The sequence below is a fragment of the Pholis gunnellus genome, assembly GCF_910591455.1.
Source record: "Pholis gunnellus genome assembly, chromosome: 16".
In the NCBI taxonomy this organism is placed as follows: Eukaryota; Metazoa; Chordata; class Actinopteri; order Perciformes; family Pholidae; genus Pholis; species Pholis gunnellus.
The window spans coordinates 11,611,575-11,625,547 of record NC_136543.1 but is presented as its reverse complement, the minus strand read 5'-3'; the positions used below and the strand labels follow the sequence as shown (position 1 = coordinate 11,625,547).

General features: G+C 46.6%; 2 protein-coding genes across 3 annotated transcripts; both read left to right on the top strand.

Annotated features, from left to right (window-relative positions):
• Window positions 1-493: 493 nt before the first annotated feature.
• Window positions 494-6,396, top strand: dclk3 (doublecortin-like kinase 3; the record flags this gene model as incomplete). The annotated part of the gene is made up of 7 exons (XM_079176268.1): window positions 494-560; window positions 1,540-1,763; window positions 2,506-2,637; window positions 3,052-4,275; window positions 5,041-5,173; window positions 5,314-5,481; window positions 5,582-6,396. 7 exons carry the CDS (start codon window positions 494-496, stop codon window positions 6,394-6,396), a joined length of 2,763 nt encoding a protein of 920 aa, XP_079032394.1.
• A 1,555-nt stretch (window positions 6,397-7,951) lies between these two features.
• Window positions 7,952-13,248, top strand: zftraf1 (zinc finger TRAF-type containing 1; the record flags this gene model as incomplete). Of its 2 annotated transcripts, XM_079176072.1 has the most annotated exons (7): window positions 7,952-8,315; window positions 8,575-8,930; window positions 10,058-10,152; window positions 10,578-10,721; window positions 11,989-12,200; window positions 12,353-12,531; window positions 13,036-13,248. In XM_079176072.1, exons 2-7 carry the CDS (start codon window positions 8,622-8,624, stop codon window positions 13,246-13,248), a joined length of 1,152 nt encoding a protein of 383 aa, XP_079032198.1. In that variant the 5' UTR covers window positions 7,952-8,315; window positions 8,575-8,621. The 2 variants fall into 2 exon arrangements, with proteins under 2 accessions (XP_079032198.1, XP_079032197.1); XM_079176071.1 differs by having other exon boundaries at window positions 7,952-8,930.
• Between the last annotated feature and the right edge of the window lie 725 nt (window positions 13,249-13,973).

Here is a 13,973-nt window from a genome sequence, read left to right as displayed (position 1 = left end):
GTGTGTGTGTGTGGGGGGGAGGGGGGGGGTTGGGTAATTTGGTCTCATTACGGTACAAAAAAGTGCAGTTCCGGTCAGAACGTTCAAAATAAAACCTGTTGAATGAACTTTCCTTACAAGCCTGAAGTACACTGATAAGAAAACACAGTCGCTTTAACAAGATTCTAAAATACATGACAACCACGTGTTTATTCTAAAGGTATGCTGCTCTTTAGATAAGCAACTCACGGACCAATATTCATGTTATTCAAAATATTTTAATTTGGCACAATCGCACCACTTCCGGTATCTCTCCTTCACCAGCCGTTTAACTTGACGTGTATCCATGGTGACCACTGTGGCTACACCAGGTCCGGTCCTCTCACAGCGCATCCTGTTACCTTCACTGTTACCTTCACTGTTACCTTTACCAGAAGATAACAGCAGCGACTCATGGAGAAATAAAAGAGAACAAAATGAACTTGTTTTAGCTCATGTGTTGTTTTGGAGAGTCATGACGCCCTCGCAGAGAGCAAGATATGGAGGTGAAGCGGCGCGAGACACTAAATGGAGAATGGCACGTGAGTCGATGGCCTGATTGAATGGATTCTATTACAGTTAAAATAATTGAAAACTTTACTGATTGTTACAGTCAAGACTTTCTATACAAATAATAATGTGTTTTTAAACTGTAATGTACAAACTGTATGTGCATTAACCAGACCACACTGAAAGATTGGGACTCCATCTAAGCTGTGAAAAACGTAAAATATTATGATTTATGTGACCTGTTCTAAATATAAGGACACACACACACACACACACACACACACACACACACACACACACACACACACACACACCCCTATGACGTCTCAGGACCACCAATAAAAGGCTGATTCCTCATGAGATGTTTAAGCTTACGGACATGGATTTTCTTTGTGTCCACTGTGAAAAGCTTTTATTGTAAAATGTGTGTTTGACGGTGTGTTGCTCACTCTCTGGGGGCCAGTGTTCTCTTATTAAAAGAAGGGCACTGGTCATCATGTTAGAGGTTACGGGTGTTGTGTTTCTGTCTGTTGTTCTGCATCTGGAAACAGACCAAAAACAAACAAACCCCCACTGACTGGACGGAAAACATCTCTGTGTCTCCCTCAGTGCCAGAAAGTGAAACGTCAAAGATGCTGCGTGTCTCCGATGCTTCATTAATCATGCAGATTCAGCTGAGCCCTAACCAGGTCAAGCAAGCTTTTGTTAAGTTGGTTTGCATGACTTCAGGAAGCCTAAATTATTCAGCCAGTGGAGCAAGGTGCTTGAAGAATCTCAAATGGCCCCTTGCACTCCATGTGATGGAAAACACTCAAATCTGATCAGCCGGATTTGTTTTCACACACATACACACACACACACACACACACACACACAGGATGAGGCGCTGGTGTTGTGTTACTCTTTGAATACAAGTCTAAAAGAAGCAATGTTATGACATCAGTGTTATTAATTACACTTTCAATAATCTAACTCTTGCTTTCTGTGTTTGTGCTTCCACCTGTTCTTCAGCTCCTCCGGTCCCGTTGTTAAAGCGTGCTGGCGGGGCACCGCAGCCATGGCCCATTCACCCCCACCCTATTCGACAGGTCCAAAGATCCCACTTCCTTCCTCCTCCTCCTCCTCCTCCTCCTCCTCAGCTCCCTTTCTTCCATACCCGCCATGCAGAAGAGAGCGCAGAGAGGCCCCATCTGGTCACCATCATCCGCCCCTGTGGTCAAAGTACACTACGCAAGGTGAACTCAATATTTACAACTCAAAGCGCAATTCATGGCAGGTTTACAGGTTGTCACTAATGGCTTTATCAATGGTCAATAAATCTTTTCCTAATAGATTAATTATAAAGTGTTGATAAGGCCAATGTTTGGCTTGAGAGGTTGTGAGTGTTTATCCTTTCTCTTTGGTTATATTGCAGTCATATACGTTTGGAACACATTGATAAGTCTTTCACTTGCCGATGAGCCATCAAGCCTGAAGGTATAAATATTAATAAACCGTTGGTTAGCACTGTTGCCTCACAGCCAGTGGAGCCTGTGTTCAATACCCAGGCTAGATGGGTCTTCTGTGTGGAGTTTGCATGATCGTCATATGTCAGCGTGGGTTCTCTCCGGGTTCTCCGACTTTCTCCCAGAACACACTTGCAGTTTAGGTGAATTGAAGACTCTAAAGCCCGTATATGTGGATGTGGGTGTGAATGGTTGTCTGCCGTTAAAGTGCCCTAGGGCGACCTGTCAGCTGGGACATTGGGCGACCATGGACAGGATAAGATAATGAATGTATTTATGTTAATAAATGGATTTTGGTGTCGGTGCTTTGCAGTACGGTAGGCCATTTAGCTGAAAAGACAAATTACCCTTAACCGAGCAAAGGGACAACCCAAATGTTCTTCTCATTAACATGTCATAACACATCTAGAGAGTAATTTGCATGGGAAAGGATTTCATAACTTAACTGTAATATCGTCTCTCTGTTTTCAAGGTAACCGTCCTGTTGAACCGTAGAGGTGTGGTGTCCTTCGAGCAACTGCTATTGGATATCTCTGAGGCGTTGGGGTTTCCTCGCTGGCACAGAGCCAGAGTCACACGCTTGTACACCACCCACGCGCGAGAGGTGAGGCTCAACCACGCCCTCATTAACCCTGAGGCAAGAATACACTGATGGGCCACTATTAGCTCCTCCCACATATGTGTACCTGGCGCCCAGGTTTGCTGTGAGGTGCTGGGACACTAGATTGAAACTGGATTTTGACAAGATAGGCGTCAAGATAAAGCAGCACACACCTTTAGGAGCTTTTCATATCAGTTGCTTCCATACAAACAAGTCGACACACTGCACACCTGGTGTTATGGGGCGCCAGGGCATTGTACTTCTTTGTCCCGCTTTGCCCACACACCTAATGCACTGATCTTCAGTTGACACCCATCTATTGAGCAAGTCAGGGGCCTTATGGTATTGTCACGAGGTCCAGAGGTGGTCCCCTTGCCTGTCTTAAATTGTCCCTTTTTCTCTATTTTTTTTCCATAGGTGAAAAGTGTATGTGATTTCTTTCGAGGCGAGGTAGCTTTCCTGGCTCTGGGGAAGGCTCGTCCAGAGCTGAGCGATGTGCAGGAGGCTCTGGAGGAGCTGTTTCCAGAACATTCCCATTACCGGGCGGACGCACTACAGGTCTGGGAGAAAAGACTTCGTCCAGCGCCAGATAAAGCAGCTAAGGCTGACAGCGGATACAGTGAGGGGACAGACAGTAACAAGACACACACTCACCAAGAGACTCACCAGGACACAAACGCACATGCTAATAGTCACACAAGTGCTCAGCCGCCTCACTATGTAGACACACAACAGCCTGAAAACTACAAGTCAGATGTACGGAAGTGTCATAAAAAGAATTCGTGCAGAAAACCTGCTCACCTGCCCAACCACCTGCAGAGACTGAGTGTGAGGGGCGGGGTCAGAGAGCGACAGCCTTCTGTCATTGGTCCATTTAAAAACGAGGAAAGTCTTAAAGAAGCAGAGATACCCTCTCCTGCACTGTGTGAAGACTGCTTAGCAAGGAGAGTTAAACATCAGGTACCAGAGCGGCTCAATCAACTCTCAGGGAGGGTCCCACTTCCTCCCGTGTCGAGGAAGCAAAAAGGAAGTTGTTATACAGAACAGGAAGTAAGAAATCGAGAGAAATCGTACATTCACATCAACCCCCCTCCTCCTCAGCCAATCAGCAGATACGAGGAGAAGAGTGTTGCTCAATTCATTTCAAATCCACTTCCAAATGTGGGTGAAGCACACAAGGCCATTCAGCAGAGGACGACCTCTGACCTTCCCTCAGGTGGCAGTGATGTCACCCTGGCAGATATCGAGCGTTTCTATGAAATAGGACGCGTGGTTGGGGATGGAAACTTTGCGGTAGTGCGAGAGTGTCGCCGTCGCGACGGCGGACAAACCCTCGCCGTGAAGATCGTCGAACGCTCCAAGCTGATTGGTCGAGAGCACATGATGCAGAACGAGCTGAGCCTTCTGGGTAGCCTCTCTCACCCACGCATAGTGCGGCTGTTTGCGCACCACCACACGCGCACTCACTCCTACCTGGTGATGGAGCTGGTGAGCGGGGGGGATCTGTTCGAGGCCATCAGTGAGAGGGGGAAGTTTCCGGAGGCAGAGTCAGGACTGATGGTGTCAGACGTGAGCGAAGCGCTGAACTACATCCACTGCAAAAGTATCGTCCACCGAGACCTCAAACCAGAAAACCTACTGGTGAGTGTGAACTACATTTGTATGTGATTATTGTGATCATTGTTGTATCTTTAACAATTATTAGGTCAGCATACTTTTTGTTTGCATTGACTACCTTTTTCTATATTGCCACAAAGGGGTGCCAGAGATATCATTTTGTACACTAGTGCAGTGCCCGTTGAAAATGCTTGGCCTGTGGTGTTGCTGCACATACAAAGAACTTCACACTCAACACTGTGCTTCCTTGAGTCCTCAGCAATACACCTGCCATGACATAGCTGCGTTACTCACCCAAGTTGCAGCAACACACGGTCAGAAACCCCAGTGAGTCTGGTTCAGGGGAAACACTAGGGGCAGACTTGCACTACTACCCTAACAGCTACTGAGTTATTATGGTGTTTAGATATGAAAAATATTGAAATAAGACTCTGAAGCTCCGCCCCCACTTCTGAACAGCACCATTCGCTTGTTTACGTGTCCAAGTTGCACCAAATTCAACAAAAGCACTCCCTTTGGGTCCTCAGCAATACATTCACCAAGTGGGAAGTAGATTGGATGAGCTGTTCTCAAGAGAGGCTAAATTATTAATTACAAAACTATTTCTTTGTCTCATAATATTCAAATTGGACTTTAAAGAAAGACCATCCATATTGTTATCTATTAGACCAGCAAATCCAAGCAAGCATGTGGTTCCCCCTGGAGACATTTGACCTTTAAAAATATAGTCTCAACGCCTCCATGCTTGACTCCGTTTCTGTCCGTCTTGTTTTTCTTGTTGTCTCTCAGATAGAGCATGTGGCTGCTGGCATATGTAGGCTGAAGTTGGGAGACTTTGGTCTTGCCATGGTTGTGACTGAACCAGTCTTCACCATATGTGGCACACCAACATATGTAGCCCCAGAGATTCTCTGTGAGACAGGTTAGTGCTCTTTGTTGCATAAACCACTGCTTTGCATTCCTTTTTACGTTTAAATGTGTGTTTCTTATTTCAAAACTCTCCCTAACATTTACTTATTTTCCAATCTAAATTTGAATAATAACTGTGGTTTGACCCAACAGGTTATGGTGTTGCGGTGGATGTATGGGCTCTGGGTATTATCCTCTATATCCTGCTGTGTGGATTTCCCCCATTTCGCAGTCGGAATCGGGACCAGGAAGAGCTGTTCCAGCTAATAAAACAGGGACAACTCCACTTCTTGTCCCCCTACTGGGACCCCATCTCAGAAGGTGAGACGTACAGAAATATAAAGTGTGCTCCCACAAATGCCTATACACACAAACACAAACAAACAATCTGTGTCTTATTGTTGTGTGTGTTTGTGAGCAGAAGCCAGAGGCCTTGTCAGAGCTCTGCTTCAGCCAGACCCCACAGTGAGGCTGACAGCAGAGCAGACCTCGCTGCATCCCTGGGTGAAGGCTATGGCTTCAACGTGCAGGCAGAGGGCGCTCACAGACAAAACTCAGAGGAACACAGCAGCTACCGGAGCAGAACCAGACAAGTCCAGGCTAGTCCAGAGACTTGCTCAGACCAATGCAGCCAAAACAGTGCCAGACGAAACACCGGGACAAACCGGCAGCGAGGTAGAGGTCACACAGAAAGAGTTCAGCGGGCATGATGAGAGTCAAACTGAGAGGGACGCAGAAAGAGGACACAATGAAGACAATCCACCTCGGCAACAGTCTTCAGAGACAAGTGCAGTTAACACCATATCTCCACAGCTCAACGTGTACGCAGCCTCAGGGGCCAAACCTGGTCAACAGAAGCCAGAGTGCACCTCTACAGACTCTGGCTCACCCAGCAGGGAGCCCAGCAGGCCTGGATTACAGGATCCAGGTCCCACAGACTTGGATTCTGGGAGTGTTCAGCCCGGTGCACCCCCAACCCAAAGTGAGCGTCCATCCCAGATTAAGACGCAATCAAAACATACAGCGCAAAGAACCACAACGGGTCACTCAACGCAACACCACCCGTCCTCCGACCCAGCAGCTTCTTCATCTCACTCTCTCCATCAGCAGAACTTCACCTCTCCCCCCCACAACCCTACCACAGCCCACCCAGCCCAACACCAGGAGCCGAACGTTCACACCCCCTCCACCCATCCACCCGCGCAGTCTCGACCTCGCTGTCAATCTCCGGTTTGACCGTGTGATTAGATCAGGGTCATCACCGTCATTGTTCCAGAGAATACTGACAATTTCCCGTCAGCCGATCCTCAACTGATCTGCAGATGATCTGATTTCCTCTCTTGAGGTTTATTACAAATTGATGAAATTGATTTTCATAAATTGATGATGAGATGATGTGTAATGATGACCAAGGTAAGAGGATGGGAAGCACTATGTTGAAATGAATTGAATACAGTTGAGCAAGTAGGACATCATTTAGATATAAACATATTTGCTGTTTGTCATTGTTTATAATGTGGTGGTGTATTCATGAAAATACTTTTTTCGTAGTACATTTCTGAAGTGTTTTTGTTTTGGTTGTTGCCATGTTTAACTTCGACAGGTTACCGTGTCTGCCATTCCTAGTGGTAACTATTTTGGATCGCTTGTGTGACGACAGCGACCCACCCTCGTTGTTTGTGCCCCTTCCCCTTTAGTCAATTCCTAGAAGTCTGTGCTAGGATCTTTAGCAACATTTATTTACTATAATCGTCATAAACTAAAAATATCTGTACCAAGAACTTTTCATTTCAATCCTGTTTAAAGTTTGCCATATTTACTAAACTCTTGAATGCCATCTTTCTGAGAATGTAAGTATTTTGTATTGGCTTTGTTTGTAAATAAACTACTGTTGATTGGAATTAATAATCCTGTTATTGTAAACATGATGATCATCAGTCAGTGATTTAGCAATCTGTGGCTATATTTGGACAAATTAAAGTGTGGTAAGATACAGTGGACAATAGAGCAGTCCAGGACACAGTGTGTGACCACATACTACTACTGGCTAAGTGTGTGCATAGCTGAGGGTGGTATGGCCCCACTGCCATTCCACACAGACCAAATAAGGCATATCTGTCTGTCCAATGGGAGTGGTTAGTCTTGTCCCTCCCGATTGCAGACAGCTGACTCAAACATCCTGCCCCACCTAAACCACAGGACACACATTCAGCCCCCCATAGTGGACATAAATGCCCCCCTTCTAGCCCTTGAGGGTGCTAAGCCACATATATGGGGCACTGAAGGGATGAATACGCTTCGATCACCCTTTTATTGCTGCATTATTTATGCATCCTTAACACACACATTCACAGGGCCTCTTAAAACCAGTTGAGCCACTTTGATGGCTTGCTGCCACAGGGCCATACACATGGCAGCAGGAACAAGATGTTTTCTGTTAATGAAGTTTTGTCAAAAAGTTTTTCATGTCACAGTGATGGTGTTATTAAGACGTTATAACGCGTAGATGTGAGCTCATAAACATAAACTAAATGACGTGTCCTTTGCTGATGTGTCCTAAAATTGTCGCATATCAGGTTTTGGTCACCTTTCAATGCCAGCCATATACACTGACCCGCAGGTGCTCACTACGCATGCGCCTTTAAAAACTCTTTAAATACCCCAAGTCATCTGCCACAATAAAACATTCCGCTGTCAGCCAGTACACCGGCTGTACTGAAGCAGTCACTGGCACATAGAGGCCCTCACAGGTACATATTTACTTTTAAATACGCGAAGGTTACTTCTGGTACTAAGCCACGATCGGGAACCTGAGTAATAACGCATTTGACCCGGAGTCTGTGCAGGGTGAAGTCGGGGGAGACGGACAGGAGAAAACAAAGATGGCTGTGTAGCCAGAGAGACGAGTCAGAACCGTCTCTAACCGCGGCTTTAATCACACCGACAGCTCCCGTGGGTCCCGTGGACAGTCGGCCGGTACCGGAGCACGGACGTTAGACGAGCAGCCGAGCTGGGCCGCTGGTGTACATCGTTTTAATCCGCTGTCATTGCGAATAACGGCGTCGAGAGCACAACAACAGCTGAGAGACGAGTTGTTTTTGTTCTGGGAAGGACTGCTGTGTTTTTGTCAACGTAGCTAGTCTGCTAGCCTCACTGTAAGTCTAGTTAACGTTTAATTAAGTCATGATTACATGTTGCACATTATCTCGTTATTACACAATCATTTTCTTGTTAAATCTCAAGTGGTGGCATTATTAACAATAGTAATAATAAGTTACCGTTAGCCTGCATTCCTGTCTGACAGCCTGCTGCTGTAGCGTTAGCCTAAGCTAACGTTAGCTAGCTGTCAGCTGACCGTTAGCGTGACAGGTTGTAAGCTAGCCCTGAGCTAACCTGCTAATATCTCGGGCTCAGCCTGGTCGCGGCAGGCACATCTCGTAGATTCCTAGACAGTCATCGCCATGTCTTCACTGGAAGAGAGGGACGTGGGCGGTGTGGCCGCCCCTGGCTCCTCCTCGGCCGGCATGGGTGTCGGGCCCGTGGGGGCAGCGGTGGAGGCTGTGGCCGGGGTCGCAGCCATGCAGGAGGAGGTCGGGATCCGGAGAGAGGAGGTCGGGATCCGGAGAGAAGGGCCCGAGCCTGACCCAGACGAGCCACCCAAGAAGAGGGTGAGGGTGCCCGATGGCGAGTCAGGAAAGCTGGAGGAGAGACTGTACTCAGTGCTGTGCTGCACCGTGTGCCTAGACTTACCCAAGGCGTCTGTATACCAGGTAAACCAGGTGCCAATCACAAACCTTCCCCTCATAACCCTAAAACCTGCCTTCAAACAACAACAGCAGCAGCAACAGCTGGATATCATACTAGAAACTCCCCACGTGCCCCAACATGCAGACCCCCCCAGAGCCAACCTGTTGAATATGTTGGCCAGCTCCATTTATTTTTAGTGATACTAGATACAACACAGGCCCCCAAGTGTCTATATGCTGCAAGCTGAGCCAAGAGGCTGAGAGAGCAGCCCCACCCAGCTGTGCCGCCTCATGTTTATAACATTGTACTGTGAAATATCCTCAAATAACCCTCAGCAAAAAGCCACATACACAAATCCCACATAAAAACTCAACCAAAACCCTAAATTTGAATAATCTGGTGCCCTTTCCTTCAACCTACCCCAACAACCTCAAACTGCTCACGTCGTCAATTAATAATCGTTCAGTTGGTCCTAAACATTTACATGCCCTTCTGCAGCACACATGTTTTAAACCGTAACATTAACAATACTGTGTAAACACAATATTAACATACATACATTAAAACACATTGATGTAGAGAAGCACAACAAGTAAATAACATCAGGCCTGTTAATCGATATATATCACGGACCTGTCATTATTCACATAGAGAAGTATACAACTCCAGAATTCTCTCCTTTATAAAACACTTATTAAATTGTAATCTTGCTGTTTTATTTCCAATGGTGCAGCTGTTACTCTATTGTTGGGCGGTTTGGGCTAATCCATTGTTATAACGTCACTTGAATTATAATAGATTAAGGAAATACCCTTTGCCAAACATGTTTGATGACATTTACACCAAATTGTGTTTTAATTTGAATATAACACAATTCTAATAAGTCAGTTTCTTCTTCAGTATTTTCCCCCAATTATCTATTTTAAGCAGTCCTAATTCATAGCCTTTAACTAAACCACATATACCACAATTATGTTCACATTTCTGTCATTGAATTCGACAAGAGAGAAAGTTAAACTCCAATTTTCCACCCTAGTCCTTTCCAGCTTGCACTAACGAGGCTCCCTGTGCCTCTTCCAGTCAGGATCCACAGGAATGATTTTCACCACTTTCACGTCTCGACGTCTTTTTTTTTTGTTCCCCACGACAGTGTACAAACGGACACCTGATGTGTGCAGGCTGTTTTATCCACCTCCTGGCTGATTCTCGCCTCAAGGAGGAACAAGCCACGTGTCCCAACTGCAGGTACACCGAGCTCCCTGTGACATCAGCTCTTACCGACTAGTGCACATAGCAATACAAACCAGAAGAAGCTGTTACTTTGGTTAATGATTGGAGATCTGATCATCATTTTTTATGGACATATTTTGGCGAGCGTTCCCAGACACTTGAGACCCAAAAACTATTTACTTTTGCAGCCAAATAATGTAGATGGTGTAACAATTTGTTTCCACTTACATAACTGATCCAACAAATTGGGAACAAATATTTAGTTTTGATTGATTTAGATCATCAAAAACACAAATTCGGTTGAGCTAAAGGCAAGATGAGAAGGATTTAGAAAAGCAGGATAAAATGTGACTCTGGACTGTTCAGTTAAAGTTTTTTTGCATGTCGACTGGAAATTTATCACGTACTGACGAAAAGCATAACGTGCATTGTTCGTGTAGGTGTGAGATCAGCAAGAACCTCTGCTGCAGGAACCTCGCGGTGGAGAAGGCCGTCAGTGAGCTGCCGACAGAATGCACCTTCTGCCTGAAACAGTTCCCCCGCTCCAGCTTAGCGAGACACCAGAAAGAGGAGTGCCAAGACAGGTATACACACACACACCCACACACACACACACACACACACACATTGACATAATGCATTCCCCAGACCCTTAGCCCAAACCTAAGTCCTAATTCTAACCTGAACGTTAAAACCAAGTCTAAACCCTTAAACACGCCTTTGAAGAAGTAAGGACCGGTCAAATTGTTGTCACTTTCCAAAAATGTCCTCCTTAAAACTCAAATTAGTCCTCACAAAGATAGATATCTGCCATACTTTTCACCAACAGCTGAAAGGCTGAAAGGCCGAAAGGCTCGAGTTACAATCAGTTTCCACACAAACGTTCAAATGAAACAGGCGCGTTCAGGCTTCATTAAAGCGAGTTCAGGCTCTTTCAGATTACAAAGAAATGAAACAGAAACTTGAGAATGGAAGCTGTATGCATACCACACACACACACACACACACAGTAAATATATATGTGTGTGTGTGTGTGTGTGTGTGTGTGTGTGTGTGTGTGTGTGTGTGTGTGTGTGTGTGTGTGTGTGTGTGTGTGTGTGTGTGTGTGTGTGTGTGTGTGTGTGTGTGTGTGTGTGTGTGTGTGTAGCTTGTGACCGACTACTTCTGAGAGGAAAACCAGCCGATATGATTACAGACTGTGTGTGTGTATGTGTGTGTGTGTGAGTGTGTGTGAGAGAGACGCTCAGGCCGGTTGAAATGTGCATGCGTGAAACCTTTATGGGGTTGTTGCCATAGCAACAGGTGACCCTGCTCAGGACAGCTGTGCCTGTGCTAATGTTACCATGACAACGGCCAAGGCAGTCGCGGGGCGGGGTTTAGGTCAGACAGAGAAATGTGCCGCCGGTCTCCTCCGAGGATCTGACCGCTTCTTACATAAGGAATATATATATATATATATATACATATATATACATATATAAAAGACAAAACTTTAATATTAACATAAAGTGAGTTACGTCAGAGAGTATTTATCTTTGGTTCACTACAGAGGGTAACTACTACCTTTAGAATTATTAGTACCTCACTTTTATTGTTGAGAAAGTAACAGGTATTCATTGAAGAGCACCTCAATCCAGGATGTAATTGATATGATGCCACGCCTCTCTTTCCATGAGGTATCATTAGTATCGTATTAATTATCATCGGTTCACAACCGAGGTTAATTAGCACCTTTTGATATTATTAGTACCCTCCACTCACTGCAGTAAAGTACACGTAATCACCACAAAGCGCCCGCTGTAAAGGACCTCAGCTTGTCTTTTTAACTCTCACTCACCGTTATGTCTCCAGGGTCACACAGTGTAAGTACAAGAGGATCGGCTGCCCTTGGCAAGGTCCGTTCCACGAGCTGCCGGCACACGAGGGCGAGTGCTCCCATCCCACCAAGACCGGTACAGAGCTGATGGGAATACTGGGAGAGATGGACCAGAACCACCGCAGAGACATGCAGCTCTACAACAGCATCTTCAACCTGCTCTGCTACGAAAAGATCGGGTTTACAGGTAAAAAAACATGTAAAGACAATGTGTGAGGACTGATCTTAATGCAACACATCCCCTCCTCTTACTAGTTACATTAACCTGAGACGTAATGATCCCTTTGCTCCCACTCTTTCCTGGTCCTAATCTTGCCCTCCACTTACTCGTCCCTCCAGAGGTGCAGTTCAGGCCGTACCGCACCGACGACTTCATCACTCGTCTGTACTATGAAACACCGCGCTTCACCGTTCTCAACCAGACGTGGGTGCTGAAGGCGCGCGTTAACGACTCCGAGCGCAACCCCAACCTGTCCTGCAAGCGCACGCTCTCCTTCATGCTCATCCTGAAAAGCAAGGTACGCACACATGACAACACACAAAGCCGAGCTGAACGGGAAAAGGGTCCAACGCGAGGAACATACCATGAATGCTCGTATCCGGGCAGAACAGAGCACAGCAGACCGGGAACACAACAGACGAACATACACTGAGACAAGGGACACACAGGGCTTAAATACCCCGGGGAGGTGCAGGTGATGAGACACAGCAGGGTTCAATGAGGGGCGGGGCGGACAAGGACAGGATAATACAACAGAAGAAACAAACACAAATCCGTGACATACAGAGGGATCATCACCGCTTAGCTAACACAATTCAGGAGCTATTTCATTTGCTGCCATCCAAGCGGCCCATGAGCTCTTGTTATCGTTCTCTTATTCATGCCATGAGCGTTTTATTTGTAAACAATCTGTACAGGATACGCCACCCCTTGATTTGAGAACCGATATATCTTATCATCAAGATTGTTATCCTGTATGCTGCGTCCCTGGTCAGCAGCTGTTGGATGTGTGTGTGCGCAGGTGAACTCGGCCCTGGAGTGCTCCTTCCTGCTGCTGAAGGGGCCGTACGACGACGTGCGGATCAAGCCGGTCATCCAACACCACTCCTTCTGCAACGACGCCAACGAGACCGAATACGTCCATCTGCCCATCACCGATTCGGTGGAGTGCAACAAACTGCTGGCCGCCAAAAACATCAACCTGCGCCTGTTCATCTTCCAGGTCCAAAAATAAAAGAGGGAGGAGGGACGAGGAGGAGGAGGAGCAGGAGGAGGAGGAGGAGGAGGAGGAGGAGGAAGGAGATGGAATGGACAAGGAAGAAGGGTGACGGAGGGCGAGGGGCTGAGAGAGTGAAGTGATTAAGATTAAAGAGAGACACCACTGAACCACTGATACCTCTTAATACCTACACACACACGCACGCACGCACGCACGCACGCACGCACACACACACACACGCACGCAGGGTACACACGCCTAAAGTCACACACACACACACACACACACACCACTAATTCCACTTACCTCCTGTGAGTTGCTGTGGAGATGGGTGGGCATTGTTATGAGATGGAGGGGGGGGGGGGGGGTGAGGGATGTGGTTCTGAGATGGTTGGTGTGCACCTGTGGAGGCTCTCTTGAGGGCCAGGTTGTGTCTGACCTTTCACCCCTGACACCGGCAGCCAAAGGTAGCACACACACCAAACTAAGCAGGATTTTCTGGGTGCATGTGTTGCGGGCGTGCGTGCGTGTGTGTGTGTGTGGGAGAGAGAGAGAGAGAGAAAGAGAGTTAAGTAAAGGACCCTGGAGTGCGGCCCAAACTCTGCTTTCATGTTGAAATGCCCCCAAAGACGTGATAATGTGAAAATAGAGTGATCGACTCTACTGAGCTGTTCTTTGGACACGTGAATGGATATAAAGGGCGTGTGTGTGTGTGTGTGTGTGTGTGTGTGTGTGTGTGT